The 20,000-nt window shown below is 45.8% G+C and overlaps 1 protein-coding gene across 1 annotated transcript in view; it reads left to right on the top strand.

The window, feature by feature from the left end:
* corin (corin, serine peptidase) overlaps window positions 1–12,871 on the top strand; it is a gene marked incomplete at its 5' end in the record, with an annotated part of 101,535 nt that extends 88,664 nt beyond the window's left edge. Inside the window, 4 exons of the mRNA XM_065021179.1 lie at window positions 810–984; window positions 1,074–1,345; window positions 3,553–3,686; window positions 12,331–12,871. Coding sequence (XP_064877251.1) covers window positions 810–984; window positions 1,074–1,345; window positions 3,553–3,686; window positions 12,331–12,516 — 767 coding nt within the window. The remainder of the gene's footprint in view (window positions 1–809; window positions 985–1,073; window positions 1,346–3,552; window positions 3,687–12,330) is intronic.
* Between the last annotated feature and the right edge of the window lie 7,129 nt (window positions 12,872–20,000).

The raw sequence follows: 20,000 nt of genomic DNA, 5'->3' as shown, positions 1-20,000 counted from the left end.
CCTCCAGACTATAGCCTGGTAGTTTTGTCTACAGTCTAACTCTCTCCTCTCTCCAGACTATAGCCTGGTAGTATTGTCTACAGTCTAACTCTCTCTCTCCTCCCTCCAGACTATAGCCTGGTAGTGTTGTCTACAGTCTAACTCTCTCTCTCCTCCCTCCAGACTATAGCCTGGTAGTGTTGTCTACAGTCTAACTCTCCTCCCTCCAGACTGTAGCCTGGTAGTGTTGTCTACAGTTTAACTCTCCTCCCTCCAGACTTTAGCCTGGTAGTGTTGTCTACAGTCTAACTCTCTCTCTCCTCCCTCCAGACTATAGCCTGGTAGTGTTGTCTACAGTCTAACTCTCTCCTCCCTCCAGACTGTAGCCTGGTAGTGTTGTCTACAGTCTAACTCTCTCTCTCCTCCCTCCAGACTATAGCCTGGTAGTGTTGTCTACAGCCTAACTCTCTCTCTCCTCCCTCCAGACTATAGCCTGGTAGTGTTGTCTACAGTCTAACTCTCCTCCCTCCAGACTATAGCCTGGTAGTTTTGTCTACAGTCTAACTCTCTCCTCCCTCCAGACTATAGCCTGGTAGTATTGTCTACAGTCTAACTCTCTCTCTCCTCCCTCCAGACTATAGCCTGGTAGTGTTGTCTACAGTCTAACTCTCCTCCCTCCAGACTGTAGCCTGGTAGTGTTGACTACAGTTTAACTCTCCTCCCTCCAGACTTTAGCCTGGTAGTGTTGTCTACAGTCTAACTCTCTCTCTCCTCCCTCCAGACTATAGCCTGGTAGTGTTGTCTACAGTCTAACTCTCTCCTCCCTCCAGACTGTGGCTTGCGCCCGGCCGTGCGTCTGTATAAGCGTATTCTGGGTGGCAGGGTGTCCAGGCCAGGGAGGTGGCCTTGGCAGTGTTCTCTCCAATCAGATTCTAGTGGACATATCTGTGGTTGCGTCCTCATTGGGAAGAAATGGGCCCTTACTGTCGCTCACTGCTTTGAAGGGTGAGGTATTCTTTCATTCTACATGACTCTGATCTCTCTCTTCTCCCTTCCTCACGTCTAACTTTCATCTTTCTTCCTCTCTTCTCCAGACGTGAGAGTGCAGACCTATGGAAGGTAGTCCTGGGCATCAACAACCTGGACCACCCGTCCCCCTACCTGCAGACCAGAGGTGTAGAGTCCATCATTGTTCACCCTCGCTATAACCGGGCCGTGGTCGACTATGACATCAGCGTGGTTGAGCTGGACAGGGAGGTGGAGGTTACCAGTTACGTTCGACCGGTGTGTCTTCCCGGTAACGGACAGTTACCGCAGCCTGATACCTACTGTTATATTACTGGATGGGGTCACATGGGTAACAGGAGTGAGTTTGATACCTACGGTTCACCATACATACTGTATATATACACACACAGTAATACTTTTATCTCTATCACCATACATACTGTATATATACACACACAGTAATACTTTATCACTATCACCATACATACTGTACATACGCACACAGTAATACTTTATCACTATCCTAGTGGTTAGAGCGTTGGACTAGTAACCGAAAGGTTGCAAGTTCAAAAAGCCGAGCTGACAAGGTACAAATCTGTCATTCTGCCTCTGAACAAGGCAGTTAACCCACTGTTCCCTGGTAGGCCGTCATTGAAAATATGAATTTGTTCTTAACAACTTCTTAGGGCTGAGATCCCGTTAACGGGATCGATATGACAACAGCCAGTGAAAGTGCAGGGCGCCAAATTCAAACAATAGAAATCTCATAATTAAAATTCCTCAAACATATAAGTATTTTATACCATTTTAAAGGTAATCTTGTTGTTAATCCCACCACAGTGTCCGATTTCAAATAGGCTTTACAGCGAAAGCATCACAACCGATTATGTTAGGTCAGAGCCAAGTCACAGAAAAGCACAGCCATTTTTCCAGTCAAAGAGTGGAGTCAAAAATCAGAAATAGAGATAGAATGAATGACTAACCTTTGAGGATCTTCATCAGATGACACTCAGAGGACTTCATGTTACACAATGCATGTAGGTTTTGTTCGATAAAGTTCATATTTATATTTAAAAAATCAGTACGACGCTCAGAGACCAAACAAGCCTAAAAGATATCCGCCATATTGTGCAGTCAACAGAAGTCAGAAATAACATTATAAATATTCACTTACCTTTGATGATCTTCATCAGAATGCACTCCCAGGAATCCTAGTTCCACAATAAATGTTTGTTTTGTTCGATAATGTCCATCATTTCTGTCCAAATTCCTCCTTGTTAGCGCGTTCAGCCCAGTAATCCAACTTCATGACGCACGAGCAGACGCAAAGTCAAAAAGTTCTGTTACAGTTTGTAGAAATATGTCAAACGATGTATAGAATCAATCTTTAGGATGTTTTTTATCATAAATCTTCAATAATGTTCCAACCGGAGAATTCCTTTGTCTGTAGAATTGCAATGGAACAGAGCTCTCTCCCGTGTGAACGAGCGTCATGAGCTCGTGGCATTCTGGCAGACACCTGACTCATTCCCCTCTCATTCGGCCCCACTGCACAGTAGAAGCATCGAATAAAGTTCCAAAGACTGTTGACATCTAGTGGAAGCCTTAGTGGAAGCCTTAGTGGAAGCCTTTTAGTGGAAGCCTTAGTGGAAGCGTTAGTGGAAGCCTTAGTGGAAGCCTTAGTGGAAGCCTTAGTGGTATGCCTTAGTGGAAGCCTTAGTGGAAACCTTAGTGGAAGCCTTAGTGGAAGCCTTAGTGGAAGCCTTAGTGGTATGCCTTAGTGGAAGCCTTAGTGGAAGCCTTAGTGGAAGCTTTAGTGGAAGCCTTAGTGGAAGCCTTAGGAAGTGCAACATGACCAATATCCCACTGTATCCCATTGTATCTTCAATAAGGGCTGAGTTGTGAGACGACCAACCTCAGATTTCCCACTTCCTGGTTAGATTTCTTCACAGGTTTTTGCTTGCCATATGAGTTATGTTATACTCACAGACATCATTCAAACAGTATTAGAAACTTCAGGGTGTTTTCTATCCAAATATACTAATAATATGCATATATTAGCAACTGGGACTGAGTAGCAGGCAGTTTACTCTGGGCACCTTATTCATCCATGCTACTCAATACTGCCCCCAGCCATAATAAGTTTTAATTAACTGACTTGCCTAGTTAAAAAAAAGGTCAAATAAAAAAATATATATATACATACTGTATATACACACACAGTAATATTCTCTCTCTCTCTCTGTGTCTCTCTCAAATCTATGACTGCACACTGTGGTATTTCACCTAACTCTCTTTCTCTGTCTTTCTCTCTCCCTCTCTTTCCCTCTCTTTCTCTCTCTTTCTCTCTCTCGCTCTCTCTCTCTCACTCCCTCACTCTCTTTCTCTCTCTTTCTCTCTCTCGCTCTCTCTCTCACTCCCTCGCTCTCTTTCTCTCACTCCCTCGCTCTCTTTCTCTCTTTCTTTCTCTCTCTTTCAATCTTTCTCCCTCCTTTCTTTCTTTCTTTCTCTCTCTCTCTCTCTCTCTCCCTCTCTCTCTCTCTCTCTTTCTCTCTCTCTCCATAGTGCCCTTCAAACTCCAGGAGGGAGAAGTAAGGATCATCAGTCTGTCTCAGTGTCAGAGTTACTTTGATATGAAGACCATCACCACCAGGATGCTTTGTGCTGGATACGAGGCTGGCACCGTGGACTCTTGCATGGTGAGTAAACAGGAGGAGGGCACTTCTGACTTTTTCCCCACACAGCAGACAATAAGGCTAATTGACATATAATAGACTGGTCCCACATCTACAACACAGCGCATTCGGAAGGTATTCAGACCACTTGACTCTTTCCACATTTTGTTACGTTACATCCTTACTCTAAAATGTTTTAAATGGTTTTTTTCCTCATCAATCTAAAAAAAAATCACATTTATAAAAACTGAAATATCACATTTACATAAGTATTTAGACCCTTTACTCAGTACTTTGTTGAAGCACCTTTGGCAGCGATTACAGCCTCCAGTCTTCTTGGGTATGACACTACAAGCTTGGCACACCTGTATTTGGGGAGTTTCTCCCATTCTTCTCTGCAGATCCTCTCAAGCTCTGTAAGGTTGGTTGGGGAGAGACTTTTCCCTAAGCCACTCCTGCGTTGTCTTGTCTGTGTGCTCATGGTCGTTGTCCTGTTGGAAGGTGAACCTTCGTCCCAGTCTGAAGTCCTTAGCGCTCTGGATCTCTCTGTACTTTTCTTTGTCCATCTTTCCCTCAATCCTGACTAGTCTCCCAGTCCCTGCCGATGGACAAACATCCCCACATTACATTTTACATTTAAGTCATTTAGCAGACGCTCTTATCCAGAGCGACTTACAAATTGGTGCGTTCACCTTATGACATCCAGTGGAACTGCCACTTTACAATAGTGCATCTAAATATTTTAAGGGGGGGGGGTGTGAGAAGGATTACTTTATCCTATCCTAGGTATTCCTTAAAGAGGTGGGGTTTCAGGTGTCTCCGGAAGGTGGTGATTGACTCCGCTGTCCTGGCGTCGTGAGGGAGTTTGTTCCACCATTGGGGGCCAGAGCAGCGAACAGTTTTGACTGGGCTGAGCGGGAACTGTACTTCCTCAGTGGTAGGGAGGCGAGCAGGCCAGAGGTGGATGAACGCAGTGCCCTTGTTTGGGTGTAGGGCCTGATCAGAGCCTGGAGGTACTGAGGTGCCGTTCCCCTCACAGCTCCGTAGGCAAGCACCATGGTCTTGTAGCGGATGCGAGCTTCAACTGGAAGCCAGTGGAGAGAGCGGAGGAGCGGGGTGACGTGAGAGAACTTGGGAAGGTTGAACACCAGACGGGCTGCGGCGTTCTGGATGAGCTGTAGGGGTTTAATGGCACAGGCAGGAGCCCAGCCAACAGCGAGTTGCAGTAATCCAGACGGGAGATGACAAGTGCCTGGATTAGGACCTGCGCCGCTTCCTGTGTGAGGCAGGGTCGTACTCTGCGGATGTTGTAGAGCATGAACCTACAGGAACGGGCCACCGCCTTGATGTTATTTGAGAACGACAGGGTGTTGTCCAGGATCACGCCAAGGTTCTTAGCGCTCTGGGAGGAGGACACAATGGAGTTGTCAACCGTGATGGCGAGATCATGGAACGGGCAGTCCTTCCCCGGGAGGAAGAGCAGCTCCGTCTTGCCGAGGTTCAGCTTGAGGTGATGATCCGTCATCCACACTGATATGTCTGCCAGACATGCAGAGATGCGATTCGCCACCTGGTCGTCAGAAGGGGGAAAGGAGAAGATTAATTGTGTGTCGTCTGCATAGCAATGATAGGAGAGACCATGTGAGGTTATGACAGAGCCAAGTGACTTGGTGTATAGCGAGAATAGGAGAGGGCCTAGAACAGAGCCCTGGGGGACACCAGTGGTGAGAGCACGTGGTGAGGAGACAGATTCTCGCCACGCCACCTGGTAGGAGCGACCTGTCAGGTAGGACGCAATCCAAGCGTGGGCCTCGCCGGAGATGCCCAACTCGGAGAGGGTGGAGAGGAGGATCTGATGGTTCACAGTATCGAAGGCAGCCGATAGGTCTAGAAGGATGAGAGCAGAGGAGAGAGAGTTAGCTTTAGCAGTGCGGAGCGCCTCCGTGATACAGAGAAGAGCAGTCTCAGTTGAATGACTAGTCTTGAAACCTGACTGATTTGGATCAAGAAGATCATTCTGAGAGAGATAGCGGGAGAGCTGGCCAAGGACGGCACGTTCAAGAGTTTTGGAGAGAAAAGAAAGAAGGGATACTGGTCAGTAGTTGTTGACATCGGAGGGATCGAGTGTAGGTTTTTTCAGAAGGGGTGCAACTCTCGCTCTCTTGAAGACGGAAGGGACGTAGCCAGCGGTCAGGGATGAGTTGATGAGCGAGGTGAGGTAAGGGAGAAGGTCTCCGGAAATGGTCTGGAGAAGAGAGGAGGGGATAGGGTCAAGCGGGCAGGTTGTTGGGCGGCCGGCCGTCACAAGACGCGAGATTTCATCTGGAGAGAGAGGGGAGAAAGAGGTCAGAGCACAGGGTAGGGCAGTGTGAGCAGAACCAGCGGTGTCGTTTGACTTAGCAAACGAGGATCGGATGTCGTCGACCTTCTTTTCAAAATGGTTGACGAAGTCATCTGCAGAGAGGGAGGAGGGGGAGGGGGAGGAGGATTCAGGAGGGAGGAGAAGGTGGCAAAGAGCTTCCTAGGGTTAGAGGCAGATGCTTGGAATTTAGAGTGGTAGAAAGTGGCTTTAGCAGCAGAGACAGAAGAGGAAAATGTAGAGAGGAGGGAGTGAAAAGATGCCAGGTCCGCAGGGAGGCGAGTTTTCCTCCATTTCCGCTCGGCTGCCCGGAGCCCTGTTCTGTGAGCTCGCAATGAGTCGTCGAGCCACGGAGCGGGAGGGGAGGACCGAGCCGGCCTGGAGGATAGGGGACATAGAGAGTCAAAGGATGCAGAAAGGGAGGAGAGGAGGGTTGAGGAGGCAGAATCAGGAGATAGGTTGGAGAAGGTTTGAGCAGAGGGAAGAGATGATAGGATGGAAGAGGAGAGAGTAGCGGGGAGAGAGAGCGAAGGTTGGGACGGCGCGATACCATCCGAGTAGGGGCAGTGTGGGAAGTGTTGGATGAGAGCGAGAGGGAAAAGGATACAAGGTAGTGGTCGGAGACTTGGAGGGGAGTTGCAATGAGGTTAGTGGAAGAACAGCATCTAGTAAAGATGAGGTTGAGCGTATTGCCTGCCTTGTGAGTAGGGGGGAAGGTGAGAGGGTGAGGTCAAAAGAGGAGAGGAGTGGAAAGAAGGAGGCAGAGAGGAATGAGTCAAAGGTAGACGTGGGGAGGTTAAAGTCGCCCAGAACTGTGAGAGGTGAGCCGTCCTCAGGAAAGGAGCTTATCAAGGCATCAAGCTCATTGATGAACTCTCGGAGGGAACCTGGAGGGCGATAAATGATAAGGATGTTAAGCTTGAAAGGGCTGGTAACTGTGACAGCATGGAATTCAAAGGAGGCGATAGACAGATGGGTAAGGGGAGAAAGAGAGAATGACCACTTGGGAGAGATGAGGATCCCGGTGCCACCACCCCGCTGACCAGAAGCTCTCGGGGTGTGCGAGAACACGTGGGCGGACGAAGAGAGAGCAGTAGGAGTAGCAGTGTTATCTGTGGTGATCCATGTTTCCGTCAGTGCCAAGAAGTCGAGGGACTGGAGGGTGGCATAGGCTGAGATAAACTCTGCCTTGTTGGCCGCAGATCGGCAGTTCCAGAGGCTACCGGAGACCTGGAACTCCACGTGGGTCGTGCGCGCTGGGACCACCAGATTAGGGTGGCCGCGGCCACACGGTGTGGAGCGTTTGTATGGTCTGTGCAGAGAGGAGAGAACAGGGATAGACAGACACATAGTTGACAGGCTACAGAAGAGGCTACGCTAATGCAAAGGAGATTGGAATGACAAGTGGACTACACGTCTCGAATGTTTAGAAAGTTAAGCTTACGTAGCAAGAATCTTATTGACTAAAATGATTAAAATGATACAGTACTGCTGAAGTAGGCTAGCTGGCAGTGGCTGCGTTGTTGACTTTGTAGGCTAGCTGGCAGTGGCTGCGTTGTTGACACTACACTAATCAAGTCGTTCCATTGGGTGTGATAGTTTCGACAGTGCTGCTATTCGGGGGCTAGCTGGCTAGCTAGCAGTGTTGATTACGTTACGTTGCGTTAAAAGAATGACAATAGCTGGCTAGCTAACCTAGAAAATCGCTCTAGACTACACAATTATCTTTGATACAAAGACGGCTATGTAGCTAGCTATGTAGCTAGCTACGATCAAACAAATCAAACCGTTGTACTGTAATGAAATGAAATGAAAATGTGATACTACCTGTGGAGCGAAGCGGAATGCGACCGGGTTGTTGAGTGAGGAAGTTCAATTCGGTGGACGTAAGCTAGCTGTTGGCTAGCTAGCAGTGTCTCCTACGTTAAGGACGACAAATAGCTGGCTAGCTAACCTCGGTAAATTAAGATAATCACTCTAAGACTACACACTCTAAACTACACAATTATCTTGGATACGAAGACAGCAAAGACAACTATGTAGCTAGCTAACACTACACTAATCAGGTCACTCAGTTGAGTGTAATAGTTTTTAGTGCTGCTATTCGATAGACGGTGGACGTTAGCTAGCTGGCTAGCTGGCTAGTTGCTGGGCAGATAGCAGTGTAGACTGCGTTAGGACGACGAAATACGATAATTACGCAATTATCTTTGATACAAAGACGGCTATGTAGCTAGCTAAGAAGAAATTGCTAAGATTAGACAAATCAAACCGTTGTACTATAGTGAAATGTAATGAAAAGTTATACAACCTGCGGCCGAAGTGCGAATGCGAGCATGATGCTGCCACCACCATGCTTCACCGTAGGGATGGTGCCAGGTTTCCTCCAGATGTGATTCACTGTTGGTGTCATCAGACCAGAGAATCTTGTTTCTCATGGTCTGAGAGTCTTTAGGTGTCTTTTATCAAACTCCCAAACGGGCTGTCATGTGCCTTATACTGAGGAGTTGCTTCCGTCTGGCCACTCTACCATAAAGGCCTGATTGGTGGAGTGCTGCAGAGATGGTTGTCCTTCTGGAAGGTTCTCCCATCTCTACAGATGATATCTGGAGCTCTGTCAGAGTTGGGCACTTGGTCACCTCCCTGACCAAGGCCCTTCTCCCCCGGTTGCTCAGTTTGTCTGGGCAGCCAGCTCTAGGAAGAGCCTTGGTGGTTCCAAACTTCTTCCATTTAAGAATGATGGAGGTCACTGTGTTCTTGGGGACCTTCAATGCTACAGACATGTTTTGGTCCTCTTCCCCAGATCTGTGACTCAACACTATCCTGTCTCGGAGCTCTACGGACAATTCCTTCGACCCCATGTCTTGGTTTTTGCTCTGTTATGCACTGTCACCCGTGGGACCTTATATAGACAAGTGTATTTTTTATTTTATTTATACAGGTTTTTCTCATTGAGATAACATCTCTTTTCCAAGAGAGACCTGGTCCAATAGCAGCAGGGGGAACAACGTACACTAACACAACATTAAACACACAAACAGTACCACAAAAACATTTTTCCTTTAATGACACGACAGTCTTGGCTAAAAACAGCTGTCCTCAAGTCAATTGCAATCTTCTGTGATATATACATCGATTGAAACTCCACCAACGAAACTAGATCATCACATTTAACATTTATACCATGACCTGTTCTAATTCTTGGTACTGTTAGAAGCAAATCAGAATGGGACCGTGATTGATATTTATTTACCAACCTGACTAAAGAAGAACAGAGATAAAGTGGCATTTTACCCAATATGGCCTTATAAATCAGTGTAAACCAGTGTTTAAGCCTACGCAAGGTCAATGACGACCAGCCAAGAGCGCTGTAGGGATCACAATGATGTGTTAGATGTTTCTGATTTGTAATGAACCTGAGGGCTGCATGATACACTGAATCAAGTGCTCTCAGGGTAGTGGCTGAGGCCTGCATATATATAACATCACTACAATCTAAAACCGACAGTAATGTACATCGTACCAGCTCCTTCCTGGCCTCAAAAGATAAACTAGCCTTATGCCGGTAATAAAAACCTATTCTCAGCTTGAGCTTCCTTATCAAGTTCTCTACATGCACAGTGAAGCTCAGCTTATCATCAACCCACACACCCAAATATTTGTACACTTTAACTTGCTCTATAGTATGTCCAGCCAATGTAGCAATGACATGATTAGTAACATGCCTGGCATTTGAAAATACCATGCATTTTGTTTTCCCCAAAAATGTAGAACCAGTTTTAAATCATACAGATTCTGTTGTAAAATGCTCTTTGGGCATTTTCAAAAGCTAAAGATAAACTACTACCACTTGAATAAAGAACAGTATCATCAGCATAAAAATGAACATCTGCTGTTTCAATAAGATCCCCAATGTTGTTGATACACAAAATGAACAACAGTGGGCCAAAAATAGAACCTTGCGGAACACCTGAGTACACCTCTATGGACTCAGATTTACATCCATCCGCCATTACACATTGTGTACGATTTGATGGGTAATTTATAAACCAATCTAGAGCATGACCAGTAAATCCACAACATTTTTACCTTTGCACTAGGTCCACGGTGTCAAAAGCTTTCGACAAATAAATCAAATCAGACACACAATGTAACTTCTTATCAAGAGCACAGTGGCTGTCATTTAAAACCTTCAATGTTGCTGAAACAGTGCTGTCGCCAGACCTAAAACCTGATAGCATTCCATTTAAGATGTTGTATTCTTGGAAGTCGGCCTTTAGCTGCCTGCTAACTAAGGACTCCAGGACTATTTTGATATGGGTCGATATTTGTCAAGTAGCAAGGGATCACCCTCCCTCATGAGGCCGTACAAAAGCAGATCTCCCCTCCCTCATGAGGCCGTACAAAAGCAGATCTCCCCTCCCTCATGAGGCCATACAAAATCAGATCTCCCCTCCCTCATGAGGCCATACAAAAGCAGATCTCCCCTCCCTCATGAGGCCATACAAAATCAGATCTCCCCTCCCTCTTGAGGACGTACAAAAGCAGATCTCCCCTCCCTCACGAGGCCGTACAAAATCAGATCTCCCCTCCCTCATGAGGCCATACAAAAGCAGATCTCCCCTCCCTCATGAGGCCATACAAAAGCAGATCTCCCCTCCCTCATGAGGACGTACAAAAGCAGATCTCCCCTCCCTCATGAGGCCGTACAAACGCAGATCTCCCCTCCCTCATGAGGCCGTACAAAAGCAGATCTCCCCTCATGAGGCCGTACAAAATCAGATCTCCCCTCCCTCTTGAGGCCGTACAAAAGCAGATCTCCCCTCCCTCAGGAGAGGCCAAACAAAAGCAGATCTCCCCTCCCTCAGGAGAGGCCATACAAAAGCAGATCTCCCCTCCCTCTTGAGGCCGTACAAAAGCAGATCTCCCCTCCCTCAGGAGAGGCCAAACAAAAGCAGATCTCCCCTCCCTCAGGAGAGGCCACACAAAAGCAGATCTCCCCTCCCTCAGGAGAGGCCACACGAAAGCAGATTTCCATAACTTGGGGATTTCCTTAACATCAAGCGTGAGGTTATAAATACATATTAAGGGGGAGCAATGATGTCTGCGGCTAGGTGTAGGAGGCGGGGGTCTAGTTCATCAGGGCCAGGGGATTTTTTTCCATCAATTTCTTTCAGGGTTTTACACACTTCTGAAAAGGAGAACCTGGTGTACACAGGGGTGTCCAGTAAATTCATAGCTCAACCTTTGGCCTATTCATCTAGAAAGTACTGATTTAAGGCTTTCAGAATCTCTCAGTTATAATCTGTGTGTCGACCAACAATTATTTTAGGAAGCTGTGTATCTTTTTTTGCACTCCAAACCCTTCACTACTTGCCAGAATTTGGATGGATTATTTAAATTAAGTGAAGTAGATTTCAGGTAGTGGTCTGCTTTCAATTTACGGATCATAGCCACACCCATATTTCGAAGACGTTTAAAAGCCTTTTAAACTTATATCCAATCAATTGACTTTACCACAGGTGGACTCCAAATTGTAGAAACTTCTCAAGGATGATCAATGGAAACAGGATGCACCTGAGCTAAATTTTAAGTCTCATAGCAAAGGGTCTGAATATTTATGTAAGTAAGGTTATTTATTTGTAATACATTTGCATTTTTTCCCGCTTTTGTCATTATGGGACTTTGTGATGTCATTAGGGGGTATTGTGATGTCATTATGGGGCATTGTGATGTCATTAGGGGGTATTGTGATGTCATTATGGGGCATTGTGATGTCATTATGGGGTATTGTGATGTCATTATGGGGTATTGCGATGTCATTATGGGGTATTGCGATGTCATTATGGGGTATTGCGATGTCATTATGGGGTATTGCGATGTCATTATGGGGTATTGCGATGTCATTATGGGGTATTGCGATGTCATTAGGGGGTATTGCGATGTCATTATGGGGTATTGCGATGTCATTATGGGGTATTGCGATGTCATTATGGGGTATTGCGATGTCATTAGGGGGTATTGCGATGTCATTATGGGGTATTGCGATGTCATTATGGGGTATTGCGATGTCATTATGGGGTATTGTGATGTCATTATGGGGCATTGTGTGTAGATCCATGAGCAAAAAACAACAATTTAATCCATTTTAGAATAAGGCTGTAATGTAACAAAATGTGGAAAAGGTCAAGGGGTCTGAATACTTTCCGAAGGCATTGTGTGTAATTTAGCAGACACAATCTTGCCATTTCAATCGTTAGTTTCTACAGGACCATTATGGTTTATATTATTCCTGTCTCTGTCCTCCAGGGTGACAGTGGTGGTCCTCTGGTGTGTGAGGAGCCTAGTGGTGGGAGCTGGACCCTGTATGGCCTGACGTCCTGGGGTAGCGTGTGTTTCTCCAAAGTCCTGGGTCCTGGGGTCTACTCTAATGTTACACACTTCACACCCTGGATACATCGACAGATCTACCTCCACACCTTCCATCTACACTGACACAGACAGACCTCCACACCTTCCATCTACACTGATACAGACAGACCTCCACACCTTCCATCTACACTGATACAGACAGACCTCCACACCTTCCATCTACACTGATACAGACAGACCTCCACACCTTCCATCTACACTGATACAGACAGACCTCCACACCTTCCATCTACACTGATACAGACAGACCTCCACACCTTCCATCTACACTGATACAGACATACCTCCACACCTTCCATCTACACTGATACAGACAGACCTCCCCACCTTCCATCTACACTGATAGACAGTTTTTCCCTTGTAATGCCAGTCACTGACAGTCACTCACTTAGCGAGGTATGTTGGTCCAGCGGCTCGCTATCTAAACTCGTAGTGAGCATGGTGGGTGGATGGGTTTGGGTACGCAGACCCACAAGCCACAGGGGCAACTCGTAGTGAGCATGGTGGGTGGATGGGTTTGGGTACGCAGACCCACAAGCCACAGGGGCAACTCGTAGTGAACATGGTGGGTGGATGGGTTTGGATGTGGGTACGCAGACCCACAAGCCACAGGGGCAACTCGTAGTGAGCATGGTGGGTGGATGGGTTTGGGTACGCAGACCCACAAGCCACAGGGGCAACTCGTAGTGAGCATGGTGGGTGGATGGGTTTGGGTACGCAGACCCACAAGCCACAGGGGCAACTCGTAGTGAGCATGGTGGGTGGATGGGTTTGGATGTGGGTACGCAGACCCACAAGCCACAGGGGCACCTCGTAGTGAGCATGGTGGGTGGATGGGTTTGGGTACGCAGACCCACAAGCCACAGGGGCAACTCGTAGTGAGCATGGTCGGTGGATGGGTTTGGGTACGCAGACCCACAAGCCACAGGGGCAACTCGTAGTGAGCATGGTGGGTGGATGGGTTTGGGTACGCAGACCCACAAGCCACAGGGGCAACTCGTAGTGAGCATGGTGGGTGGATGGGTTTGGATGTGGGTACGCAGACCCACAAGCCACAGGGGCAACTCGTAGTGAGCATGGTGGGTGGATGGGTTTGGGTACGCAGACCCACAAGCCACAGGGGCACCTCGTAGTGAGTTCCAGTTGTGTGTGTCCCCACCCCGTGACAGAAACGCTGAGAGAAAGAAGACAACGGGTGGAGAAGAACAACAACCCTGGAGGAGTGGAAAACCAACGAGACGTTTGGTCCCTTCCTCTTCCTGTGGTCCCCCAACATTCCAAACAGGAAGTGAAGTGTATTTTGGGAGGAGTCTGTTGGATGTGATGACGTCATCATCGCCACTCTGTCACACTTCTTACACACAACACACGTGTTGCACACACTTTACTTGACACACGTGTGTGTGCTTATGTCTGTTCTAAACGTGTGTGTGTTCTAAACGTGTGTGCGTGTGTGTGTGTGTGTGTGTAACCTGTAGTGAATATGAGTGTTGAGAGACTGGGTGTGTATGTGGTGTGGGTATGTGTGTGGTGTGGGTATGTGTGTGTGTTCGTTCAGATATCCTGTAACATAATGATACACCTTCAGTACATTTAGCCACTGTGGGGCGCTGCTGTAACAGCAAAGGCCCTGCTGTTTAAATACGTGTGTGTGTGTGTGTGTGTGTGTGTGTGTGTGTGTGTGTGTGTGTGTGTGTGTGTTTATGCTTTCAATGTCTGTATGATACATTCCAGTTGTTTGTAATTTTCTAATAGTATTTTTCTACTGCTTTTTGTATGTGGTGTGTGTGTGTGTATTTGTGTGTGTGTGGGGCGTGTGTATTGTGTGTGCCTGTGTGTGAGCACGTTTTACTCCCTATAGTGACGGGGACTTTCTGGCCCCTTCCCTGTCACTACACAGTGATAATGTATACTATAGGACATAGGTACTGTCCATGGATAATGTTGTAGCTGTATATGTATGTATATATGATAGATAATGTTTAAAGCTGTCTGATATACTCGTGTCTGTGTGTAACAGTAGGGCTTCGTCCCAAATGGCACCCTATTCACTATATAGTGCACTACTTTAGACCAGAGTCCTATTCCCTATATAGTACACTACTTTCAACCAGAGCCCTATTCCCTATATAGTGGTACTACTTTAGACCAGAGCCCTATTCCCTATATAGTGGTACTACTTTAGACCAGAGCCCTATTCCCTATATAGTACACTACTTTAGACCAGAGCCCTATTCCCTATATAGTACACTACTTTAGACCAGAGCCCTATTCCCTATATAGTGCACTACTTTAGACCAGAGCCCTATTCCCTATATAGTGCACTACTTTCAACCAGAGCCCTATTCCCTATATAGTGCACTACTTGCTAAGTAATGACACCCTATTCCCTATATAATGCAGTAGTAATGACACCCTATTCCCTATATAATCCTTAGTAATGGCACCCTATTCCCTATATAATGCAGTAGTAATGACACCCTATTCCCTATATAATGCAGTAGTAATGACACCCTATTCCCTATATAATGCAGTAGTAATGACACCCTATTCCCTATATAATGCAGTAGTAATGACACCCTATTCCCTATATAATGCAGTAGTAATGACACCCTATTCCCTATATAATGCAGTAGTAATGACACCCTATTCCCTATATAATGCAGTAGTAATGACACCCTATTCCCTATATAATGCAGTAGTAATGACACCCTATTCCCTATATAATGCAGTAGTAATGACACCCTATTCCCTATATAATGCAGTAGTAATGACACCCTATTCCCTATATAATGCAGTAGTAATGACACCCTATTCCCTATATAATGCAGTAGTAATGACACCCTATTCCCTATATAATGCAGTAGTAATGACACCCTATTCCCTATATAATGCAGTAGTAATGACACCCTATTCCCTATATAATGCAGTAGTAATGACACCCTATTCCCTATATAATGCAGTAGTAATGACACCCTATTCCCTATATAATGCAGTAGTAATGACACCCTATTCCCTATATAATGCTTAGTAATGACACCCTATTCCCTATATAATGTAGTAGTAATGACACCCTATTCCCTATATAATGCAGTAGTAATGACACCCTATTCCCTATATAATGCAGTAGTAATGACACCCCTATATAATAATGACTATTCCCTATATAATGCAGTAGTAATGACACCCTATTCCCTATATAATGCAGTAGTAATGACACCCTATTCCCTATATAAGTATGCACCCTATTCCCTATATAATGTAGTAATGACACCCTATTCCCTATATAATCCTTAGTAATGACACCCTATTCCCTATATAATGCAGTAGTAATGACACCCTATTCCCTATATAATGCAGTAGTAATGACACCCTATTCCCTATATAATGCAGTAGTAATGACACCCTATTCCCTATATAATGCAGTAGTAATGACACCCTATTCCCTATATAATGCAGTAGTAATGACACCCTATTCCCTATATAATGCAGTAGTAATGACACCCTATATAATGCAGTAGTAATGACACCCTATTCCCTATATAATGCAGTAGTAATGACACCCTATTCCCTATTAATGCAGTAGTAATGACACCCTATATAATGCAGTAGTAATGACACCCTATTCCCTATATAATGCAGTAGTAATGACATGACACCCTATTCCCTATATAATGTAGTAGTAATGACACCCTATTCCCTATATAATGCAGTAGTAATGACACCCTATTCCCTATATAATGCAGTAGTAATGACACCCTATTCCCTATATAATGCAGTGCAGTAGTAATGACACCCTATTCCCTATTCCACCCTATTCCCTATATAATGCAGTAGTAATGACTATTCCCTATATAATGCAGTAGTAATGACACCCTATTCCCTATATAATGCAAGTAATGACACCCTATTCCCTATATAATGCAGTAGTAATGACACCCTATTCCCTATATAATGCAGTAGTAATGACACCCTATTCCCTATATAATGCAGTAGTAATGACACCCTATTCCCTATATAATGCTATATAATATTCCTATAGTAAATGACACCCTATTCCCTATATAATGCAGTAGTAATGACACCCTATTCCCTATATAATGCAGTAGTAATGACACCCTATTCCCTATATAATGCAGTAGTAATGACACCCTATTCCCTATATAATGCAGTAGTAATGACACCCTATTCCCTATATAATGCAGTAGTAATGACACCCTATTCCCCCTATATAATGCAGTAGTAATGACACCCTATTCCCTATATGCAGTAATGACACCCTATTCCCTATATAATGTAGTAATGACACCTATTCCCTATATAATAGTAATGACACCCTATTCCCTATATAATGTAGTAATGACACCCTATTCCCTATATAATGCAGTAGTAATGACACCCTATATAATGCAGTATTCCCTATTCCTATAATGCAGTAGTAATGACACCCTATTCCCTATATAATGCAGTAGTAATGACACCCTATTCCCTATATAATCCTTAGTAATGACACCCTATTCCCTATATAATGCAGTAGTAATGACACCCTATTCCCTATATAATGCAGTAGTAATGACACCCTATTCCCTATATAATGCAGTAGTAATGACACCCTATTCCCTATAGTAATGACAGCAGTAGTAATGACACCCTATTCCCTATATAATGCAGTAGTAATGACACCCTATTCCCTATATAATGCAGTAGTAATGACACCCTATTCCCTATATAATGCAGTAGTAATGACACCCTATTCCCTATATAATGCAGTAGTAATGACACCCTATTCCCTATATAATGCAGTAGTAATGACACCCTATTCCCTATATAATGCAGTAGTAATGACACCCTATTCCCTATATAATGCAGTAGTAATGACACCCTATTCCCTATAAAATGCAGTAGTAATGACACCCTATTCCCTATATAATCCTTAGTAATGACACCCTATTCCCTATATAATGCAGTAGTAATGACACCCTATTCCCTATATAATGCAGTAGTAATGACACCCTATTCCCTATATAATGCAGTAGTAATGACACCCTATTCCCTATATAATGCAGTAGTAATGACACCAGAGCGACTTACAAATTGGTGCTTTCACCTTATGACATCTATATAATGCAGTAGTAATGACACCCTATTCCCTATATAATGCAGTAGTAATGACACCCTATTCCCTATATAATGCAGTAGTAATGACACCCTATTCCCTATATAATGCAGTAGTAAAGGGAATTGGGTACATTTGGGACAGGCCCCATATATATGTCTTTATATCCTGTCTCACTATTAAACACTGGAAAAATATACACACCTCATCTCTGTGATGTTCTCGTTTCTAACATACACACACACCATGAACACACACACACACCATGAACACACACACACACACCATGAACACACACACACACACCATGAACACACACACACACACCATGAAGACACACACACCATGAAGACACACACCATGAAGACACACACCATGAACACAAACACACCATGAACACACACACACACCATGAACACACACACACACCATGAACACACACACAAATCAAATCATGAACACACCCACCATGAACACACACACACACCATGAACACACACACACTAAAACTACTGTCTTATGAACACACACACCATGAACACACACACACATAAGGATGCAGTCGATGATCTAGAGTACAGTATATACGTATGCATATGAGATGAATAATGTAGGGTAAGTAACACATTGTTTAAAGTGGCACACACACAATTCCCATGAACACACACACACACTGTTTAACAGTCCTGATAGCCTGAACACACACACACACCATGAACACACACACACACACACACACACCATGAACACACACTATGAACACACACACACACACACACACACACACCTCCTGATGAACACACACACACACGGTGATACAGCCCGCCAGGATGCTCTCGCATCTGTAGAAGTTCCTTTTGGTGACAGGCCGAATTTCTTCACACCATGAACACACACACACACACACCATGAAACACACACACACACCATGAACACACACACACACACACACACACACCACCATGAACACACACACACACACCATGAACACACACACACACACCATAAACACACACACATACACCATGAACACATACACAATGAACACACACACACACCATGAACACATACACCATGAACACACACACACACCATGAACACACACACACACCATGAACACACACACACACCATGAACACACACACACACACCATGAACACACACACACACCATGAACACACACACACACCATGAACACACACACACACACCATGAACACACACACACACACCATGAACACACACACACACCATGAACACACACACACACCATGAACACACAACTACAACGCTGCTCCTCCATCACTGAGAGGGATACGTTCACAGAGCTGGAGAGAGACGTGGTGGAGCTCAGAGAGCTGGAGAGAGACATGGTGGAGCTCAGAGAGAGACATGGTGGAGCTCAGAGAGCTGGAGAGAGACGTGGTGGAGCTCAGAGAGTTGGAGAGAGACATGGTGGAGCTCAGAGAGCTGGAGAGAGACATGGTGGAGCTCAGAGAGCTGGAGAGAGACATGGTGGAGCTCAGAGAGAGACATGGTGGAGCTCAGAGAGCTGGAGAGAGACATGGTGGAGCTCAGAGAGCTGGAGAGAGACGTGGTGGAGCTCAGAGAGTTGGAGAGAGACATGGTGGAGCTCAGAGAGCTGGAGAGAGACATGGTGGAGCTCAGAGAGCTGGAGAGAGACATGGTGGAGCTCAGAGAGAGACGTGGTGGAGCTCAGAGAGCTGGAGAGAGACGTGGTGGAGCTCAGAGAGAGACATGATGGAGCTCAGAGAGAGACGTGGTGGAGCTCAGAGAGCTGGAGAGAGACATGGTGGAGCTCAGAGAGCTGGAGAGAGACATGGTGGAGCTCAGAGAGCTGGAGAGAGACATGGTGGAGCTCAGAGAGCTGGAGAGAGACATGGTGGAGATCAGAGAGAGACGTGGTGGAGCTCAGAGAGAGACGTGGTGGAGCTCAGAGAGCTGGAGAGAGACGTGGTGGAGCTCAGAGAGAGACGTGGTGGAGCTCAGAGAGCTGGAGAGAGACATGGTGGAGCTCAGAGAGCTGGAGAGAGACATGGTGGAGCTGGAGAGAGACATGGTGGAGCTCAGTGAGATGGCGAGAGACATGGTGGAGCTGGAGAGAGACGTGGTGGAGCGCAGAGAGTTGGAGAGAGATGTGGTGGAGCTCAGATAGATGGAGAGAGACATGGTGGAGCTCAGAGAGCTGGAGAGAGACATGGTGGAGATCAGAGAGATGGCGAGAGACATGGTGGAGCTGGAGAGAAACATGGTGGAGCTCAGAGAGCTTGTCCACACAATCCAGACAGAACAAACCCACAAAACCGACCAGCACAACAATGCCCCCCCCCCCCCAACAAGACCCGGAGGGCAGAAGGTGTAGATGGACGGCTGTCTGAGAGAGCTTGCTGCTCTACGGACTGAGGTGAGAG

The sequence above is a fragment of the Oncorhynchus nerka genome, linkage group LG8 (genome assembly GCF_034236695.1).
Source record: "Oncorhynchus nerka isolate Pitt River linkage group LG8, Oner_Uvic_2.0, whole genome shotgun sequence".
Taxonomy (NCBI): domain Eukaryota; kingdom Metazoa; phylum Chordata; class Actinopteri; order Salmoniformes; family Salmonidae; genus Oncorhynchus; species Oncorhynchus nerka.
Note: the sequence above shows the minus strand (reverse complement) of the source record. Positions and strands in the feature narration are given on the sequence as shown.